This window comes from Mauremys reevesii, linkage group 12, assembly GCF_016161935.1.
Source record: "Mauremys reevesii isolate NIE-2019 linkage group 12, ASM1616193v1, whole genome shotgun sequence".
NCBI lineage: Eukaryota > Metazoa > Chordata > Testudines > Geoemydidae > Mauremys > Mauremys reevesii.
This window is the reverse complement of record NC_052634.1, coordinates 826,492-846,473: the sequence shown is the minus strand read 5'-3', so window position 1 is coordinate 846,473 and position 19,982 is coordinate 826,492. Positions and strand designations below refer to the sequence as shown.

Here is a 19,982-nt window from a genome sequence, read left to right as displayed (position 1 = left end):
GGGGGGCCCCCGCCGCGGGTCTTCGGGGCACTTCGGCGGCGGGTCCCGGAACGGAAGGGCCCCCCGCCACCGAAGACCCCGGGCCCCCAGAATCCTCTGGGCGGCCCTACATACAGCAGCTTATCTGTCTGGCCGTACTAATAAAAGACTGCTCCCCGTGATTGGTACCTGGGGAACGGGCTCCACTTCTTGCTCAGGGACTTCTCGGCTCATACATTTTAAAGGCCAGAAGGGACCATTATGATCTTCTCTTCTGAGCTCCTCCATAACATAGAGGGCCCCACCCAGACATTTCTGCAGTTGTTCATGCGTACGCAGGTGCAAGGGGCAGAAATCCAGTACCTGGGCATGTATTGCTTCAGAAATACTACACTACCCCCCTTCCCTGAATAAAGAGCCCAGTGTCTGCCCCTGGACTTTGGCGGCTGGCGTTCACTACACACAAGCTAGGCTGCTCTGCTGTGTACCTAGCTCCAAAGCAGCATGTAGGCCAAATAAAGAAACAGATTACCGAATTAGCACAGCAATTCTCCCAAAATAATAAGCGCTGTCCCGAGGCTGATCCTGCTACTCAACTCCCCCCATGCCCCAGAGAAAGCCAAGGAGGAGCAATGAGCTTGAAACTAGGGTTGTGGCAAAGCCGGGGGAGAGTATTCCATAGGCAACGCCCCCTCCCCTGCAAACACTCTAATCCAGCCCTTTCCAAATTAAACCAGGCCTTAGCTTGGGCCCTCAGAGCCATCTCAACTACTGCAAATAGCACCCACAAATGAATGGGCCCCACGGACGGAATAAGTGTAGGGGTCTCCAGGACAAGGGAAAGCAGCTGTGCCTGGAGGAAGCTGACATCGCCCACGTCCTTATGCCGGAGGTCCTTGGAGCAGGGACAGGCCATGTCAATCCAGCCCCTTAGCCCAGGGCTAACAATGAATCCAACAGGTAACACTAAATGGTGAGGAGACACAGACGCCAGGGAGGGCTGAGAAATCCAAAGGCTCTAGGGGCGGGAAACAAAATAAGATTCAACTTAGGCTAACACATTTGTGGACAAGTAACCCAACCCGCAGGTGCTTAATGGGAAGGAGAAATCTGGGCGCAAGGGTACTGAAGCAGTCCCAAGATGTGTCTGTATGTGGGCGGGGGAAAGATGCTTGCAGCCTGCGAAGCAGGCAGCTAATGACATTAGTTTGGTCTCTTTTGCAGACGTCTCCCCTGGCAGAGAGATTCTGAATGGGGGTTGGGAGGAGAGTGCCCCTCTTTACAGGGCACTGCTATTGTCACACCTGATATATAGCCCGTTCAGTTCTGGCCATCCCATTACCAGAAAGGTAGCCGTAAAGTGGGAGAGAGCTACAGGAACAGCAATGAAAATGGTTGAGGGGCCAGAGAAGTTGACTATAAGGAAAGAGCTCGATCAATAGAGCAGGGCTCAGTACTAACTGCTGGGGGACATAACCTTCTACTACTGGTAGCAGGGAGGGAGGGTGAGGAATTAGATCAGACCAGAGATACCTGGGGGAATAACTAGGAGCAATAGATGAAATAAAGCAAAGGAAAACTGAGTCCTGTCACCATTTCCCTTGGGAGCTTTTCCTGGTGCAAAACCCTAGTGGCTGAGACATGAGACTGGACAAAACACTAGCAAAGGGCCGCTATGAGATATTAGGAATTTTCTCATCTCTCATCCTCCTTTGTTCAAGTGTCAGGTGCACACGTTAAAGGCACATAGGCTGGTAGGTCATATAGAGGGATTGGATCCAGAACCATAGTTGTAACAAAGTCTGGTTCCACATACAGTGAGAATCAAGCTTCTCACAGTGATAAAACCTATCCCCTAGAGAAGAAGGCAGGTGATTGAAACATTTTATTAAAGCTAATGTTAAAAAATTATATAATACATAGGTTGAGAAACGAGTGTCTGTACATCTGGGTATAGTGCTTACATTATCCACAAATACAAAGTTTGTTTGTAAAGTCATTTGATAGAACATAATCAGCAATAACTGACATTTAGGTGAATAGATTTAACAATTCAGTTTAGATATTAGAATCTAAATACTCGGGTACATCACTCATGAGGAGTTGTACAGAGATTTGGTTGTGGAAAGCAAAATATAATGAGATTGTCCCTCAGTAATTGAGAATTAAGTAGGTTGTCCATTTAGAAAATATAGTCCATGAGGAAAGTATTTCAGTTACTTTCCTGACTGCGCTTCTCATTGGCACTCCAGCTCATCCATCCTGGTATTGCCGATGTCCGGTGATGTGTTCTGTGTAGATGTCTCTCGACCACCTGATGGCGTTCGACACCATGAATTGTTCCATCAGCCGTAGCGTAGTGTTGACTGATTCTGCATTCTCTCAGCACTTGCTCTGACGATCAGTGTGTGTGTGTCTGAACCTGGTAACCCTTAGCTCTCAAGGTTTCGGCCAGAGGGGCATATTTCTGTACCTTTTGAGCAGCTAGTCTTGTTGGCTGCCTGGGCTGCAGGCCAGATCAGCCTACACAATCTTGTTTACTAGCCCTGCAAGTCCTTAGCCCGCTCCCTTCATGGAGACATTATTTCTCAGCTAGTTCTCAGGCACTGCAGATGGTTGGACAGTAGATGGTGCACTACACTGCCTGGCTCCGATTCCTAACTGTTGCAAGCTCAGTGCTGTTGCCTCCAGCTAATAGTGTCTGAGCCCTGCTCTCCCCAGCAGTAGCGCAAGTTCACGCTGCCACTTGTTAGGCCTGAATGAATATATAGCAGACAAAACAGTTATGCTAACCTGACTGAAATCAGGCTAGCAAAGGTTTTGATAATCCCAGAGTGGAAAAGTATTGAAAAGCAGTATTGTTTAACAGAGCCCTGGAAAACGTGAGACAAGCCTGAGATAAACCAGGGATTGCATTGCTGGCATGCCATTAGCTGTGCTAAGGACAGTGTTTGAAGAGCTGATAAGGAACTCTAGCATCCCACGGTTCAGATTCTAACTTTTTGGTTGAGTTATAGGTTTGTTTAAAAACTCCCCTGTATTTCTAACTTTTGGGTGTTGTTAAGATATAATTAATAATCTAAAGTTGTAGACATAAAGTCTAGGCATGTGTGTATATTAAAAGTGTCTAGTTTTAAGTTGTTAAACAAAGGGGGGTGGGTTTTGCTCAAGTGAGTGATGTATGACGTAATAAAACTGTCTATATAGGCTAATGCTAAGCTGTAAAAAGGGCCTGGTTCTCACTGGAGACGAGCGGCCTTTTGTTGATGCGTGCACTTGTCAATAAAAGGCTTTTGATGGGATCTTGCTGGTGTTGACTGTCTCTCTAGCTGAACAGACAACGAATTTCGCTGTTGGGGTTAAAGTCCCTAACACACTGAACTGCAGCTTCACCTGACTGTGCTCTGTACACACCGCATCTTACTCTAAGAACTCCTTCTGCTGACGCCTCTCCCCCAGGGAGTTCACCAGCTGCAGCCCTGCTCTGGGATGGTCACTATATGTACTCAGTTCCTTAGAGCCAGCAGCTGAAGGAGACACCATGAGGGTGGTCTGCAAAGGCTGTTTATTCACACAGTATTGTCATCAGTATTCCTTCTGGTGATAGGGTGCACCTGGCTATTCCTAGCCCCCTGACGGAGGCCCCAGGGTCCCACTACACCCTGCCCCAGGAAAGCAGCAGAGAAGGTAGGTCCTTTGGGCCTGCCTAGAGAAGCCTCCTGCAGGCAGCCAATCAGAGCTCCACTGGCCCAGATAAAAGGAGCTGCAGGGCCCAGGCAGATCAGTCCCTGGCTGGGGGAACCAGAGGGGTGGGTCTGGGAGCTGCTCTCTGGTAACAGGCGCTCGAGGGGTGAACAGAATTTGGTTCTGGCTGCACTGGCTTAAGCTGGGGGGCAGGCCCTGAGAACTGAAGCAAGGAGTGAAGATACAGGGGCCAGGTGAGAAAAGGTCCAGGGAAGTAGCAGCAATGAATCAAAGTGAGCAGAACGTGGCCGCTGTTCACAGGGTCCCTGGGTCAGAACCTGGAGCAGGGAGTGGGCCTGGGTTCCCCCACTGGCAAAGTGGTGTAAGCCCTGATAATGGGACAAGGCTTGCTTGGAAGCCCAAGCAAAGGGCTGCATTTGAAGGGCCCAGAGCAGGGGCTGAGTGAAGACCTGGGTGAGGGCAGACAGACAGTTTTGTTGGACTCTTTGCTACCCCAGCAGGGGCTCGTTTTGACGGTGTGACCCAGTTTGAGGGCCAAGCCAGTGAAGATCTGCCAAGTGAAATCAACAACCTACAGGGGGCGCCAGGAGTGAGAAAAGGTGTACCGCACAGTAGCAGCAGGAGGCGCTCAAGAGGTGAGTGTCCTGCTGGTACACAGTTACCCTGGTCCTTTGCCTCTCCACCCCTCAGCGGGGAGTAGGGGACAGTTTAGTGTCTGCAGGAAGCTTGGTTGTTTATATTTCTGTGTGGAAACTAGCTTTAAAATGTTCACTCACAACATGTCAGCAGCAGCCGGGGGGTGGGCTGGAGCGAGAGATCAAGACTGGACACAGTTAGCGAAGCGGGAACAGGCACGAGCTGCAGTGCAGTAGATTTTATCTTGATTGCAAAGCTTCATTTCATCTGCAGACAATGCTAGTCCCTGATTACGCCGTGTGCGCTCCGGTCACGCATCAAGGCCAGTGGAGCCGTCTCGTCTCCATTGTACACAATGACGTTCCGCTTGGATTCATACACCTTGACCTTATTAAGAGCCCCCGCGGGCAGATGCTTCTGGAGGTTTTCCCAGGTGTATGCTGCCACATTCTCAGTTGTACTGCAGGGAAAACAGAGCCCAAGTTAGAGAGGGAGCAGTACGTGCAGGTTAGAGCCGGATCCCAGCTGCAAGGCAAGGGGGAGGTATTTGATCACCGTTAGGCAATCAGTTCCTCCAACCTGAGGGTGTTGAACAGTCACAGATGACATATATAGTGCCCATTTATGATACAGGGACAGTCCTGGCACCAAATCCAGTTTTACCATGAGACCCCACTACCCACCTCACAATGTCAGCAAAATAAGCCACATCCTGATCCAGTTTCTTGTGGTCAAGCAGCTCCATGATCGTCCCCTGTGGCAAGAGAGGGAACATGCTGGCCCCATCAATGGGTTATGACCCAGAAGGCCCAGAGTGTGGTAGGTCTAACCAACACAGTCTATAAGGATACAATATTTAAATTATATGCTAATTTAAAGTCTAGCAAATTTAAGCTCCCAGGAATGTGCAGGTTTCCTTGGAGGATGACTGAGAGGTCAGATATGGAGCGATTGTTTTGGGAAAATTGTTTGCCCGCGGGTGACAGGGTGTTTTTATCTTTTATCATTTTTCTTCGTGAGTTCATTTGAGAGCATGGTGATTGTCTGGTTTCAACCATATAGTTGTTACTGGGGCATCTAGTGCACCGGATGAGATACACCACATGTTGTGACAGACATGTGTAGGACCTGCGGATGTTGAAAGGTGAGTTGTGGGGAATATCGATCAGCATAGCAGGTGAGATATGTATACAAGTTTTGCATCTATTGTTATGGCAGGGTCTGGTGCCGCTCGGATTTGGCGGGTCCTGGTCTGTTGACGGCTTGAATCTGATGATGAGCTCGGAGAGGCTGGGGGTTGTTTGAAGGCCAGAGAGGGGGTTCAGGAAAGATTTCTTTCAGGATGTGGTCCCCATCGAGTATGGGTTGTAATTGTTTAACGATACCCTGTAGGAGTTCCAGTGTGGAGTGGTAGGGGACAACGAGGGGTGTGTGGTCTGAGGGGGTTTTATTTCTGTATTGAAGCAGGTTTCCTTGGGGTATTTGGATGGCTTGTTCTGTGACGATCTACTTCTCTGGTGGAATGTCTTTGTTTGAGGAAGGCAGTTTTAAAGGGTATTAAGGTGCATCGCTATGTGACATTTCCTTGGTCACGTGAAAATTAGCCTAAATGGCAGCAAGAGTGAGCAGAAGATAATACCAGGATGAGATTACGGGTAATTCACAAGTACAGTTTCAAAATAAGGTGAGACGGGGCAATTTGTTTTATAGTCAAACACAGAAATATGTGTACCATAAAGGAATAATAAATCAAAATGAGTTAGAAAGGTTTAATTAGGCTTATCTAATATTTAACCTTGACCTCAGTTTAACACTGGTGGAGGGAGAGGGGTGGCCCTTTTATGCCCATCAGCTATGCTAAACCTTGTATTCATATTCATGAAAAATACCTAGACTGCTTCCTTTTAAGCTGTAACATCTTAAACAGAGTGAGAACAGAGCTGTGTGCTATGCCCCTGCCTGAGCTGCCTTTGCTCAGCTTTCCTGCTGGGCTTCCATCAGCTGCAAAGGAGCAGGGGAGAAGGGAATTTTCTCCTCCATTGTTCAATTTTGGCAGAGAGAAAACTCCCATTATCAGAGCTCCCTTGTGTATTTTGCTCCTAGTAAAGCTGCCACATTAGGGAGTAACTGGCTGCAAATTCATGCCAGCACTATGCAAAGGGAGAGCATTCTGCACCCGTTGGCCTTATCAAATGAATTGAGTTTTTCTCCAATTTTGTTTCCTTTGAAGTTGCACCTCAGGCAGCGCCTTTCACGGTGGACTGTGGCTAGAAAAGGGGGTTTGCAATGCAGCTGCAGTTCTCGCCAGGCTGATGGGTACGGTAATGGATTGTTCTCATTGACTGCCATGGAGGTCACTGTGACATAGCTGGGCAGGATCAGAACAGCCATTAAGCCTTTGATTGACAAAGCCTTTCTGTTTCTCAGAGCCGAATGCAAAACATGGGATACCCTTGTCAGAGCGCTAATGAAGTTGTTGATTTCTCCCACAAATACTTTAAAGGAGATTGTAAATGCCCTGGCCCGCTAGAGATCTACATATGACAAAGCAGGGGTTCCCGTAACCTTTCCATTAAATGAGATCCAGGAAGGGCACATGTAACCTTTTACCTTCGGGTCACCTGTGTGTGTGTGTGTTTTCTGTCTGCTGTTTTTTGAGTATTGGCTACTGTGCAATGATTCCTGCTCTGGCAACTGATGTTAATACAGCATAGAGAATGGTGAAACATTTTCAGGATATGTTCCACTCTCTGGGCCAAGACTGCTTCATCATGCGGGATGTAGCTCCAATTGATTGCAAACCACAATTGATTAAATCAAATGCAGACATCAAAGCAACGCTCTTGCCTGTTAAAGCTGTTCCACTTCAGTTAAGTGCAATATTCCCTCTGTAGTGCACAGGTTGGGTTACATGTCTGGCCTATGAAAATATGGATCCAAATCCCCCCTCTGCCATTGTTAAGAATAATTTTGGATAGGTAGCCTGGAGGGAAGAGGAGGTTTAGTGAGAGTGAGGTGCCCTCCTTCTTGCCTGTGGAAGCTCTTCCACTTTAGTTAAATGTGCTCTGGGCGAGGCTCCCAATAACTCTCACTCTCTAGTCATATTAAAACAGTCATATTTATAAAGCAACCGATGGAACAGCAGGGCTCTCACTGCTTTGCATCTAGCTCAGAATAAACTTACAGCCTGCTCTGCATGTATTTACTGGGTCTGACCAAGTCAGCATCTCCTGGGGTGGAACCAGAGCATTCCGAAATATCTCCACTTGTTCCCACAGCAGCTGTAAGTAGCTCACAGTGCAGGCTGTGACAGAGCTCTTTGATACAGGGGAGAAGTTGATTTTTCTGTTTGCTCTCCACATGCTTTGGGCCTCTAAGCGTATGAGATCAATAGAAAATATTTTCTTTCAAATCAGAGAAATAAGCTGGTTTCATGGCAATTTTCTTTTAAAAACAAAAAACCTCCCTCTGCCCTGTCTTACAGTCAAACACTTCAGGGTGTCCCTGCACAGGCGTGATATTGACTAGAAACAGACCATGGAAAAAAGAAACTGACTTGTGCTCCCTCTGCTCCCATACAGTAAAGACACTTCCAACAATGCACTGGTGAGTGAGAGAATAACTTTCACAAGGCCCTGCTGTCAGTTACAACTGATGTAAGGAAACTTAGTGGGGGTTTCAGACTTTTTGTTAAGCTCAGTGTCTCCTCTTAAATCTAATGTCCCCTGTAGCTTCTGTTCCTTGTTCCTCTCCTTCCCGTGCCTTTGCTCTTTCTGGGGGATGGAGGCAGGCTGAGATCTAAAGACCCCAAGCTGGTTGGAGGAGCATCGGTGTGCTCAGGCTGTGGTGTATGGATGCACTGGTGGGTGTTTGTGCTGCAAGATCCCAGCTGTCTCACCTACCTTTCCCTCTTGCTGCAGAGGATAGAGCTGGTGACTTTCTCCCAGGAGCTGCTCTAGATCTAGAATGGCAGGGGTATTTTAAACCCACCTCCATTCCCATCCCCCTATAAAGATTGTCCCTGGGATCAGGAAGGAATGTACCCATTGGGCAGCGGTGACCAAAGGGGTAGGTTGGTGGTAGCCAGGATGACAGAGCTGATGAGCCAACACCCTGCTCTGCTCTAGCCTCTCCTTGGAGATCCACCCAGGCCTTTGTCCATTTGCTCCCATTATCTCGATGATCTGATAAATCCAATCCAGGAATTTGTATTATGCACCGTAGGGCTGCTCCTGCCCTGTGGGCCCTGTCAGCCTTGCCAGAGGCTGAAATGCAGAAGGGGCAGAGCTGAGCTGCCTGCTGCAGATACATCCCCTTGGCATGCAGATTGCTAAACCCCAGCTGTTGCATCGCTTCAGTGCTCATGATTTTCCCCTCCCTCAGTCAGAGGATCTCAAAGCACTTTCCTGGCCATTTTCAACCCACGCACCCCGGCGACACAGCACCAGCTCTTCAACGGCGTTTGAATAAATGGGAGTTAATCAGCAAAATACCTTTGTGAATCTGGGCCAAATGCCGTACAGGACCTTCCGCGGGGCTCTTCCTCCCTCCTGTTTGGGCAGCCGTGTTGCAGCAGGGGGAGAACTGAACCATGCTGGGTGGGGCCCCTTCTTCCCCGGGGGAGATGCTGCTAGAAGGTGCTCACGGAGCAGAAGCTGGGGCTTGCAGGCAGCTCGCAGAAGGGTCCGGGGCCCCGGGGAGGGTTCCTCCTCTGCCCTGCTTCACTGAGGCCCCGGGGTGCAGTACCACAGCCCGGGAAGCAACAGTAATGCAGCCAGAGCCCCTGGATCCCTCCTCGGTCCCCTCCCCGCCCCGTAGACCCGCCCCACCCCCGGCCCCCCGATCACCCCCGGGCCCAGATCCTCCTTCTCCAGCCGGCCCGAGTGCGCCAGCACCGCAGCCACCAGCGAGGGGGACCCAGCGCGCGGCACCACGGGAAAGCGAGTCCGCCCGCACCTCGCTCCGGGACTCCAATTCCCACGAACGTGACTGAGGAGGCCCGGGCGGGACTACAACTCCCAGAGTGCATCACACAGGCGGGCCTACGAGACGCGACGTGGGACAAACCTATTTAGAACATTTTGCTCTTTCCCCGCCATTCTATTGGTCCGCAGCCGCCGAGTGAGTGACGCTGAGTGAGTGAACGAGCCCCCCGTCTGATTGGTCCGCTGCCGCGGGGCGGGGAATATAAACCGGGCCCCCGGAAGTGCTGCCTCTCGGCCGGGGGGAGCCGGGAGCTGGCGCCGGGCCGTGCCGCGCAGGCGGTAAGTGGGGCGGACGGGGAAGAGGCGCGGGCCGGCTGCGGCTGGAGCGGCCCGGGGGCTCGGGCGGGGGAGCCGGGCCGGGTCCTGCCGGGGAGGTGGCAGCTGCCAAGGGGAAAGGTCCCTTTGGAGGGTTCTGACAAGCTGCCTGTGAAGGGGGAAGCGCTTTGCACCTGCCCTCACCCGCTCCAGAGGCTGGGCCCAGCCAGGCCTGCTCCTGCTTTGCCTCCGGGACACCCACACTCCCCTCTGCTCTTTGCAGTGACCTGGATGTTCGCTGCCTTTCCTCTGGCCCGGAGGGGGGGGTTGGCTCTCCTGGGGGAGCTGGTGGGGAAATGGATCTGACTTACCGTGTGACCTTCCCGTAGGGTGACCACGTGTCCTGATTTGATAGGGACAGTCCCAATATTTGGGGCTTTTTCTTACATAGGCTCCTATTACCCCCCACCCACCCCCTGTCCTGATTTTTCACACTTGCTGGCTGGTCCCCCACCTTCCTGACAAACTTCACTTTCTGGTCAGTTTCTCACTTGTTTTTGCTTTTTCCAACAAAGGGGAATAAATGGTTTTCAAGGGTCTTTGGCTTTCCAATAAAAGCTTCCCCTTAATCACAAGTGTGTTGACTTTTTCTTTTTGGGAGCTATAGGGTGTGCGGGGGAGGGAGAGAAGCTTGTAGCAAAACTTCCAACCTGCTATAGTGGGGGGGTTCTCCCATTGCTTAGGAGGTTCTGAGTTGGAGGTTTTGGAGCTTGATTTTAAAATCCCTCCCAGCTGCTTGGCCAGCCTCCCTGAGCACACTATGCCCCTGGTTCTCCAGCAAGGGCCAGGGAAGCCATGTTCTGAGACATCAAACTCTAGAGCAGATATACTCAGACTGCAGCTTGGAAGCTGCAAGTAGCTCTTTGCAGCACCTATTAAAACACTGATTTAAATAATCACTCGGGATGCTTTTCCTATATTTTGCACAAAGCCATTGATGCTGTGAACATAGAAAAACTAAAGATTTCCCATGTCCTACTGTTTAAAGATGAATCTATAGTAAATGAAACAATTGATTCACACCACTGGGGCATGGTTGGGGTAATTGCTAATTTGGCTCCTGAATCACTGAGGTCTGGGTATTGCTGCTCAAGAGCCAAGCCCTTGATGCTATGGGTGTTCCCTAATAGTGAAGGATGCAGGATTCTCTGCAGGTAACCTGTAGATGCTGGTTGATCTCAGCCTCTCACAGGGAGAGCAGAGAACTGAGCTATGGGCTGATGGGACCCCAGAGAAGGGGTGGGGGAGACTTGCTAGAGCAGTGTAGCTTAAGGGACTTGTCAAGTAGTAATAGATTGAGCAAAGAGCATAGGCCTGCTACCCTGCAAGGCCATCAGGAAGGTGGCTGCTTGCTCTAGTAAAGAGACCTTCCCAAAGAGTCAGACTGGACTACACCTAATTAAGTATGATGCTGCAGGAGTGGGAAGCCTCAGGGTTGAACTAACTGTGTGTGGTAGTAGAAATCAGATCTACTGCAACTATCTAAACAGCTGCAGAGCCCTTTACCAAAGTGATCTCCTAGGATAACCACTAGCTGTTCTCCCTCTCCCACCAGCTCTGGTGTGCCTGGTGTAGCTAAAATTAAGTACCTGCTCTTCAAAGCAGAAACATTGTGGTTTGTCCCCTACTGTTGTGGCAACAACCAGACACCCTGTTTTGGCTGCAGTATAAATGAATGTGCACCCACCTTCTGGATTTTTCGTGTAAGTGGCTAAGCCTGTACTGTGCTCTCTCCTTTCTGCTTGCACAAAGTCACCACCATCTAAGGAAACTACACTGCTAGCCTCTAAACTCAAAGGGCTGCTGCCACGTGCTTAACACAGCTGTGGAGAAAGATGCCTGAGGGTGGCTTGACTAGGACTCAGGGGGGCCAGCTCCAAGAGGCCTGTACCTCAGTAATCCAAAACTATGACTGCTTAGAGCTAAGACCCATGTGAACTGCCAGCACTGGCCTGGTCCTCACTGCAGAAGATACTGAAAGGTGCACCCTTATGGTAAAGGTAGAAATATAGCTAACATGCCCCCTTCTTCTGCCTGACTTCTCTTGGGGAGGTGAAGCAGCATGGCTCTGGAAGAAAAGATTGCATTATAACCTGCTGCTGTCCTCCCCTGCTCACCCACACAACAGGAGCTAATCTATTAACCAGTGTGCAATAATGTGAGGACCATTCCCAGTTAGTTTGTGCCGTTTGTCTTCTCCTTCCATAACTACAGTGGAGGTGCTTATAGTAATAATTAGCCCTTTTAAGCCTGGGATTCGATACCTGGATGCAGAAAAGGGCTTATAAACTGTCTTTAACCTGAATTTTATCTGCTCCCCCACACTTCTATCAGTAAAGCAATAATACGCAGCTGGTGGGAGTGTATTTTTCAGGGGGAGTGGGAGCCGAATGGATGATTAGCTAAAGAGACACAGCTGACCACTGCCTAGACTCTGCACAGATTGTAGCTGTATCACAGACTGGCAATTCTTTTCCTGTACAATTCAGTACAATCAAACATTAGAAACAGCTCAAAGTAAACCTGGGATCAGTGAGTAGGAATATTTGAGCTAATCACAACAAGGAAGATATGACTGAGATAATTCCCCTAGCAATCTCTCACGTTATGAAATAGCAGCTTTATACATTTGGCCTGAATAGCCAGATTGTTGTTAAACAAGATGAAAAATATAACCTCCTTCCCACTGATAATGTACCGTAAGATCAAGGACCTGCTCAGGCTGGTGGCAGATGGAAGGAGCAATACAGGAAGGAGGGTGGAAATCCTGTTGCTATTAATAGATGGAGGCATCCCTGGGGTGACTGAAGGTGGGATTGTTAATTCTGGTGTCATGTGACCCACACTACACAGTGGGGCTCTGTCACTCTCTGCTACAGCCCTTGAGCTAGCAGAGCTGGTCATTTAGCACAGGCCGTAAGATCTAGAGGTCTCCAGTTGGATCCCTGCGGCTTATGACCTACCCCGGGGCAGCACCTTATACTCACAGGGAAAGTGACATTTCCTCCACATAACAGTCAATGGCTGATCAGCCTCCTGGCTGTGTGGCCCAAGCCCTTGTTCCACGTTTCCCTGGTCCCTTACCCCAGCCTGGAGTAGGGAGCTACAGGGGCCTCTAACCCCACTGCCTCCTCCATAGGAAGGCAGCATCAACTGCCTGTATTGGGGGGAGAGCACAATGGCTCCACCGCAGAGCTCACTGGGGAGGATGTCGATGCACGTTCAGGTTGGCCGGAGAGCAGCAGTGCACCTTTCCCCTTGCGTCTCCCCCCACTCGCACCAGGGACATGTCCGGATGCAAAGCAGCAGCACTCGTCCTTGGGGCAGACAAGTGACTGCACTGGGGTGTCTCCTGTCACTGTGTTGGGGAGGAGCTCAGACTCTGATCTGGTTCTGGAACTCGGCACTCGTTTCCTCCTCCGTGATGTTGGGGATGCCCAGCCTGGCCAGGGGTGCCTCACTGGGACCCTCATCCTGCAGGACATCATTCAGCTCGGCTGAGAAGCAGGGATGCACCAGGTGGTCCCAGTACAAGCTCAGGGTGGACTGGTCCAATCTCTGGGGCTGTGGCATCACAGTGGCAACTTGACAGCTGAGCCCAGTGGTTAAAGGGGAGCGAAGCAGGAGGCGGAGGAGCAGGGTGGGGGTGGGGCGGGGTGGGGGGAAGTGCTGTTTACCCAAGCCAGGGAGAGGAGGGGGAGCTCTGTCTCTGTTCTGAGCAGAGGAGCAGGGAGCTGGACTGCTCCTTACTGACCCCCTGATTCTGACCCCCCCTAAAGTGGGGGCTGAGCAGATTGTGAGCTGTGGTTCAAATTCAGCAGCGACGCCAAGGATGGTGTAAATGACTTTCCCGCACCTCCTGCTGTCTGGGGCTCAGCGTTAGCCTCCGCACCCATCTCCTGAGCTCGCCACAGATCACAGTGTGTCTGGGCCCCATGCGGCTGGGGGGTTCCCCTCTTGCAAGCACAGGCGAGGTGACAACAACCTCTTACGCGCCGGGTGTTCAGCGCAGGTGCACCAGTGCTCCAAACATGCCTCACTTCCTGTTCTCCAGTGGTTCCCCCTTTTCCGACCCTCACACCCACTGTGTTAATCCCACGGGAAGCCAGCCCTTGGGATGGGGCGTCTCACAAAGTCACCACTGTACAGCAATGGAGTTTGAATCAAGTCCCTGAGATACTAATTGCTTGTTGAATGCAGGAGACTGTGTGGTTCATTGGACAGGGTGTAGGACAGGCAGCAGGTTCCACGCTTGCCTGTACCACAATCGCTCTGTGACACCAAGCTGGGCCTGCCTCTGCAATGGGGATAGTGTTAATGGTGCTATTTAAAGTGCTTAGGGATCTCTGACTGGGAAGTGCTATGTGAGCAGTAAGTGTCTCGGATTCAGCCTCTAACTCATTTTGCAGCTTTTCTTTCACTCAAACACGCCCTGCTCAGCTTCTGCCTTTAAACCCAGTCCCCAAAGTTCTTTGTTTTTGTGACACTGGAGTGATTCTGAAGCAAAGGGGAAGCTTGCTAGAGCCCTCTGCATAGCACTACCCAGAATGCTTTGCCAGTACCCAGCAGTGCCACCCCCTGAGCCCGGGGACCACATGGAAAGGTCCAGGAGTGGTTTTCTGGGGCACTCTGCAGAGCCAGATTTGGGGGTGGGCTCATCCCTCCTTAGTCACTGGGACTTTACTGTGTTTAGCTTCGGCCTTTGCAAAGAGCTGGTCGCAAGGAAACTTGCAGGACGTTTTTAATAAAATGGTTTTAGTATCTTTCAGAATAAACACGGGAAACTTCTCGTTGGAAGTGCAGGTGGAAGGCAGGCCCGGCTGGCTCCTGGCATGTCACGAGCGGTGGAATCTCTCCCTGGGGACTCTGATCTGTAGGCAGCTGGGATACCTCCAGTAAGTGATGCTCCTCTCAGCATAGACCTAGTCGGCCAGTCTCAGGTACAGGTCTTTGATTTGCCATTTTGATGAAGATATTGCAGAAGTAATGTGATCAGAGCACAGGACTGGGAGCCAGGGACCGTAGAGTTACTGATATTTATTTGGGGCCTAGATTCAGCTGAGAATGGGGTCCCATTGTGCTAGTCCCATTTCTCACCCTTTTTCTATTTTGCCACTGGAAAAGGGAGGAAACCCCCAAATCAAACCATTTGGGGGTTGGAATTTTCACTGCAAATTTAAATTTTTCACCTGATATATTGTTTTAAATGAAAAAATGTCCTGTGGGGAAAAAAACAATCTGCATTTTTTGACTCACGCTAGATGTCCTGTAGCTTGGGTTTATTTCCCGAGACTTTCATAGCAGCTTCCCAAGCTCACAGAATCATGGACTGTGGGATTATCTTTCCATCGGCTTCCCTGGAAGTTGGGTTAAGCCCTTATATCATCCCTGTCTATAGAGTCACTCCCAGATATCATGTCACTGTTCTCCTCTCCACTGCTGTTCTGTGGCTGTGCATTTCCCCTGAACATCACCATAGAGATCAGGAGGATGGTTTTCTGGCATAAATGAGAAGCAGGACTCCTGGGTTCTAACTGTACCGCCTCTACTCCCTTGTGACCTCTATTCTCTGTGCCTCATTTCCCCCACCTTTCAAACAAGGATCATAATAGTCACCTGTTTCCCAGGTGAGGATGAACTGGTTCATGATTGGAGCGTGTTTTGAGATCCTCACTTGGAAGGTGTAAGCAAAGGACACAGTATTGTTACTTTCTCCTGTTGTACTCACACGCCGTCGACATTGCAAGGCTAGCAAAGGGATGGTAGCATCTGAAAAGATACTTTGGTGATGCAAGCAAACCTATTTCCTGATTTTGGGGTTAGAGTGTAAAGTAAGGGCTGGGGGATGTTCATTTGCAGTATTATTATTTAGCCACTAGATGTCCCTGTGTGCTGTACAGTTCCAGACAGGGCATTGCCCCTGGTAAATGAGAGAGACAAAACTGGAACTCAAGTTGTGCGCGTGGAAGCCTGTTTTTGTGTGTCTGTACTTGGTCCTGGTTAAGCACTGTGATTCCATTAAACATGGCAAGGTAAAGGTAAAGGTTTGGCCCTCCCAGTGGGTGATGGCTATTATATTTAACCCTTTCATCTCTTGTGAGCGGTGGCCAGAATTAGCATGTATAAACTAGAGTACAATGGTTCTATGCAGAAGAGAGGAAGGAAGTGACCATAAGAACGCTGTCATGTGGGTGAGCTCTCAGATCTCTCTCTCTGTGTTTAGGTGATGACATTTGCTGTTGCTTCTGCAGACTCGCACACCACAAAGGAGTGAACCTGACAGATGTCAAGGTGAACGATACGCAAGAGTTTGTTCAGATTGTGCCCAACCAGAAGAGCAGCATTGAAGACGTGTGGCAGGTCAGGTGGGTGACGGAGCTGGGGAGAGCAGGACCGGCATTGGGGGGACTGAACAGAGGGTCCCTTCACTGTTATATTGTCTGAGAAAAAGTCTCCATGTTTCTGGAGGTGACTGCCAGGCTCTGCAGGGCTGGCATTGACTCTGATCAGCAAATATGGAGGGAGAGAGAATATCTGAGCTGGCAACTAAATGATGCCAAATGGGAACACAAATAGCACAGCGACTGCACGGGCAGGAGCCACAACTGCTGGGAGGGTCACGCTAAAATAGGACCTAAGCCAGCTTGATGCTTACACAGTGGGGATGTCTGCACTGCACTCTGCATGTGTGGGCATATCCGAGCTAGCTTCGATCTAGCTAGTGCGAGTACCTATAGCAGCAAAGCTTTGGCGGCGCGGACTTCAGCACAGCCTAGCCACCAGAATAATGACCCTGGGTCCCAGACAGTCTGTGTTTCACGGCTAATGGTACCTGAGCTGGGCACTGGGGTATGTCTACACATGCTGCAATCACACCTCTGATTGCAGAGCAGAGATCCCCTCAGTGCCAACAGGGTAGCTGACTTCCCAACCTTCAGGCAGGCCCGCTAGCCCTCTTAGAACAACTCTGCTTTGCTGCCGCAGCAACACAACCAGGGTCATTGCACACGTGAGCTTTCTGCCCTGCACCAGCTCGTGTTTGCAAAGTGCTGGGAAGGAGAAAAGCCTTTGGTGGGCGCGATGATTATTCCTATCAGAATCCACTTTCTGGGCATCCTGGGTGCATCTGGCCGGTTGCCATTCCTAGGGGAGCTGCCATAGAACCCCGTGATGGGCCACCTCTGTGTTTCCTGGCTGCAGAGTTCTGGGAGAGCTTTATTTCAAACCCTGATTTTATTCTTGCGCAGGAGCAGCTGTGCTTCAGGGCGAATTGTGGCTCTGAAGTGCTCCGGTAAGTGCTTACCCCTGTCCTCATATTGCACTGGGGTCTCTTGCATTCTCTGTGCAATTACAGACCCTCTGTTCATTAGCACAAGCCCCAGGTCGGCTAGACGCCGAGCGCCCTGCGCTCAGCATGGCCCTGGTGTTCGTTTGCAAAGCCTGTGTCGTTCTTCACCCATCCAGCAGCCCCAGTGTTGGGTGGTCTGCGAGCAGCAGCGTTACTCAGCGAGGCAGCACAGCCCTCTTGAGCGACCCTGCAGTAACAAGGCAGCACAAACCAGCTGGTCTGGGTGGGAGGAAGATTTAGTTTCCCAGCCGGCTGAGTGGCAAGAAAAAAAGGGTGGTTTCCAAGTCCCCGGAGCAGCCCCTTTGTCCGTGTGATTTCATAGCTGGGGTCTGCTTGCAGCGGCAGCAGTGACATGACAGTCAGCTCCCCAATCCCTCCTGTCCATATGGCACAGCTACTGGGTAATTAACAGCACGTGCAATCAGTGCCCCCGTCCCCCCGCAGTATCTACACCCTAATGGTCTCAGCAGCCCCTTCTTGTCAGGGAAGGCAGCTGTGGCCCAGAACTCTCCCCCTGAGCCAGGGCTATGGCCGGGCAAGCGGCAAGCCCAGAGAAGGCCCAGGTGGAGAGGTGGGACTCCTGCATCCCTCGCTGTTCTCTCTTGCTCCCTCTCCACTCTGGTTTAGTGGTGCTGGCTGGGGAAGGAGACTTCGTTTAGGTGACTGGGTGGGCAGGCAGAGGTCCTGGAACTAGCTCGGAGCACACAGAAGGGGTTAGAGTGGGTTTCTCTCTCTTATTTCACATGGGGAACAGCACAGGTGGCAAAAGAAAGGGAGAAAGCTGGGGCCACCCTGAATCCCTGATGTCCTGTGGGGGGGTGAGCCAGGGACTTGGGCAGAGCAGGGGCTCACAGCCCAGAGGCAGGAGCACGCCTGGGGAATGACTCCTGTCAGCTGCTTCCCTCTCTGCTGCCTGCTTTCCCTTTCTTTCCTCCCATTTCCTGCCTGCTGTCTCCTCCAGGCTTGGTGCTCAAAGACCTTCCCTCTCTCCCTTCGTCCCCAAGGCAAAGCTCCGCTCAGCTCCTGGAGGGGACAGGTTTCTCGGACACCCTTTGCTACCCATCCCTCCCCCACTCTTAGGTAGTGTTTGGGGCACTACGTTGACATGTCTCTGCTCAGTTACAGGCGGCCTCATGTCTCTGCTCAGTTACAGGCGGCCACAGGTCTCCAGCTGGCTGGTCTTTGCCGGGATTATCGCCCACGTGTCAGTCCCACAGCAGGCCGGGGCGGCGGTGGAGAAAATCATCCACCACCCCCACTATGACGACAGGAGTCACGACTATGACATTGCACTGATGAAACTCAGAGCGCCCTTGAACTTCTCCGGTGAGAGAGAAACCCGTAGAGAGCAGCGTTTTGCGGGTGTGTCTAGGCACTGTGCATGTCAGTGTTTGCGTATGTCGGGGGTTCCTGCTCAGTCTACAGGGGGCTGAGAATGGGAAGCAGGGCTGTAGCTGCTGTGCAGGGTGCAGCATTCTAGGAATAACCAGAACCTGTTAGGCTCCAGCACGACAATCTGACACCTTTCACCAGCATTGCAAATGTGCTTGTGATCAACTCTGTGTGCGACCCCAATTCCCAACCTCCAAGACCCATTGGAAACATCTTCTAGCATTTCACATGGGGAACAGCACAGGTGGCAAAAGAAAGGGAGAAAGCTGGGGCCACCCTGAATCCCTGATGTCCTGTGGGGGGGTGAGCCAGGGACTTGGGCAGAGCAGGGGCTCACAGCCCAGAGGCAGGAGCACGCCTGGGGAATGACTCCTGTCAGCTGCTTCCCTCTCTGCTGCCTGCTTTCCCTTTCTTTCCTCCCATTTCCTGCCTGCTGTCTCCTCCAGGCTTGGTGCTCAAAGACCTTCCCTCTCTCCCTTCGTCCCCAAGGCAAAGCTCCGCTCAGCTCCTGGAGGGGACAGGTTTCTCAGACACCCTTTGCTACCCATCCCTCCCCCACTCTTAGGTAGTGTTTGGGGGCACCGGGTTCACGTTACTCCCCCTTTGCAGAGTGCGGCCTGCGCTCCAGGGCAGCCCGGATCGTGGGGGGAAGCGACACCCCATTGGGACGCTGGCCATGGCAGGTCAGCCTGTACCTCAACTCCAGACACGTGTGCGGAGGCTCCGTGGTGGCGCACGACTGGATCGTCACGGCCGCTCACTGCGTGCACAAGTGAGTCTGTATTGCCCCTTCTATCTGCCACCAGCCTCTGCAGGTCCTTGATCTTATCTTATCAGTGGGAAGGAGGTTATAGTTTTCATCTTGTTTAACAACAATCTGGTTGTTCAGGCCAAATGTATAAAGCCAACAGTGAAGGCCATCAGATGCCCAACTTTGTCTGCAAGAACCCCACTATTTCTTTGCAGCTAGGCCTGTAGACTGTTCTTCAGCTGGGGGTGATCATGGTGCTAGAATACAGGGATGGGAGATGATCTTCTACCAGTTATTTCATGAAAGTTCAGGGGAGACAATAAAGATACCTGCTGATAAAATCTTACATGACCAAAGCAAGTGAGAAATTGGCTGACTGCAGCATTAAGACTGGTGCCTTACCCATCCAAGCAGTGTGGGAAGGCAAAGCAGCTGGGCTTTCTGGCTACTGCTTGTACTGTCAGAGATACTTGGCATCTCTGCACACTCAGTCTGGTAAATGCAGCAAGGTCACAGGCAGCTGTTCAGATTAAGGCTATACCTCTCCTGCATCCATTGCAAAAGCAGAAATGCAGAGGAGGAAAACTGACAGCTGTTCTCATGAGAGTTCTCTGCAGTTGCATAACAGAGCATAGAAAGTGGGTTAATCTGTTTCCTTTGCTGCTATTTCATAAAATGAGAGATTGCCAAGAGTATTATCTCAATCATATGTTCCTTGTTGTAATTAGCTCAAATATTATTCCATCAGCCAAACAGTACCCCCATTACCACTCCCTGATTCCAGGTTTCCTTTGAGCTGTTTCTAGTATTTAATTGTACTCAAGAAAGTGGGTTAATCTGTTTCCTTTGCTGCTATTTCATAAAATGAGAG

General features: G+C 50.9%; 1 protein-coding gene and 1 long non-coding RNA gene across 4 annotated transcripts; one reads left to right on the top strand and one right to left on the bottom strand.

Annotated features, from left to right (window-relative positions):
- The first annotated feature begins 4,276 nt into the window (after positions 1-4,276).
- LOC120375729 lies at positions 4,277-7,910 on the top strand. The gene is made up of 3 exons (XR_005586707.1): positions 4,277-4,319; positions 5,060-5,139; positions 7,805-7,910. It is a non-coding gene; the product is annotated as an uncharacterized LOC120375729 (long non-coding RNA).
- On the bottom strand, positions 4,312-9,113 carry LOC120375723 (6-pyruvoyl tetrahydrobiopterin synthase-like). Of its 3 annotated transcripts, none has more exons than XM_039496595.1 (3): positions 8,814-9,113; positions 5,004-5,074; positions 4,312-4,780 (listed from the first exon to the last, which is right to left on the bottom strand). In XM_039496595.1, exons 2-3 carry the CDS (start codon positions 5,063-5,065, stop codon positions 4,600-4,602), a joined length of 243 nt encoding a protein of 80 aa, XP_039352529.1. In that variant the 5' UTR covers positions 5,066-5,074; positions 8,814-9,113; the 3' UTR covers positions 4,312-4,599. The 3 variants fall into 3 exon arrangements, 2 of the variants coding, with proteins under 2 accessions (XP_039352529.1, XP_039352530.1); XM_039496596.1 differs by lacking the exon at positions 8,814-9,113 and adding an exon at positions 8,223-8,432; XR_005586700.1 differs by lacking the exon at positions 5,004-5,074 and having other exon boundaries at positions 4,646-4,780.
- Positions 9,114-19,982: the final 10,869 nt, after the last annotated feature.

Bases quoted from the DNA above. Each gene is read 5' to 3' on its own strand.
- LOC120375723 (XM_039496595.1), bottom strand. From the start codon at position 5,065: ATGGAGCTGCTTGACCACAAGAAACTGGATCAGGATGTGGCTTATTTT. The intron at 4,781-5,003 runs GTGGGTAGTGGG...TTTTCCCTGCAG, and splicing joins TATTTTGCTGACATTGTGAG to TACAACTGAGAATGTGGCAG.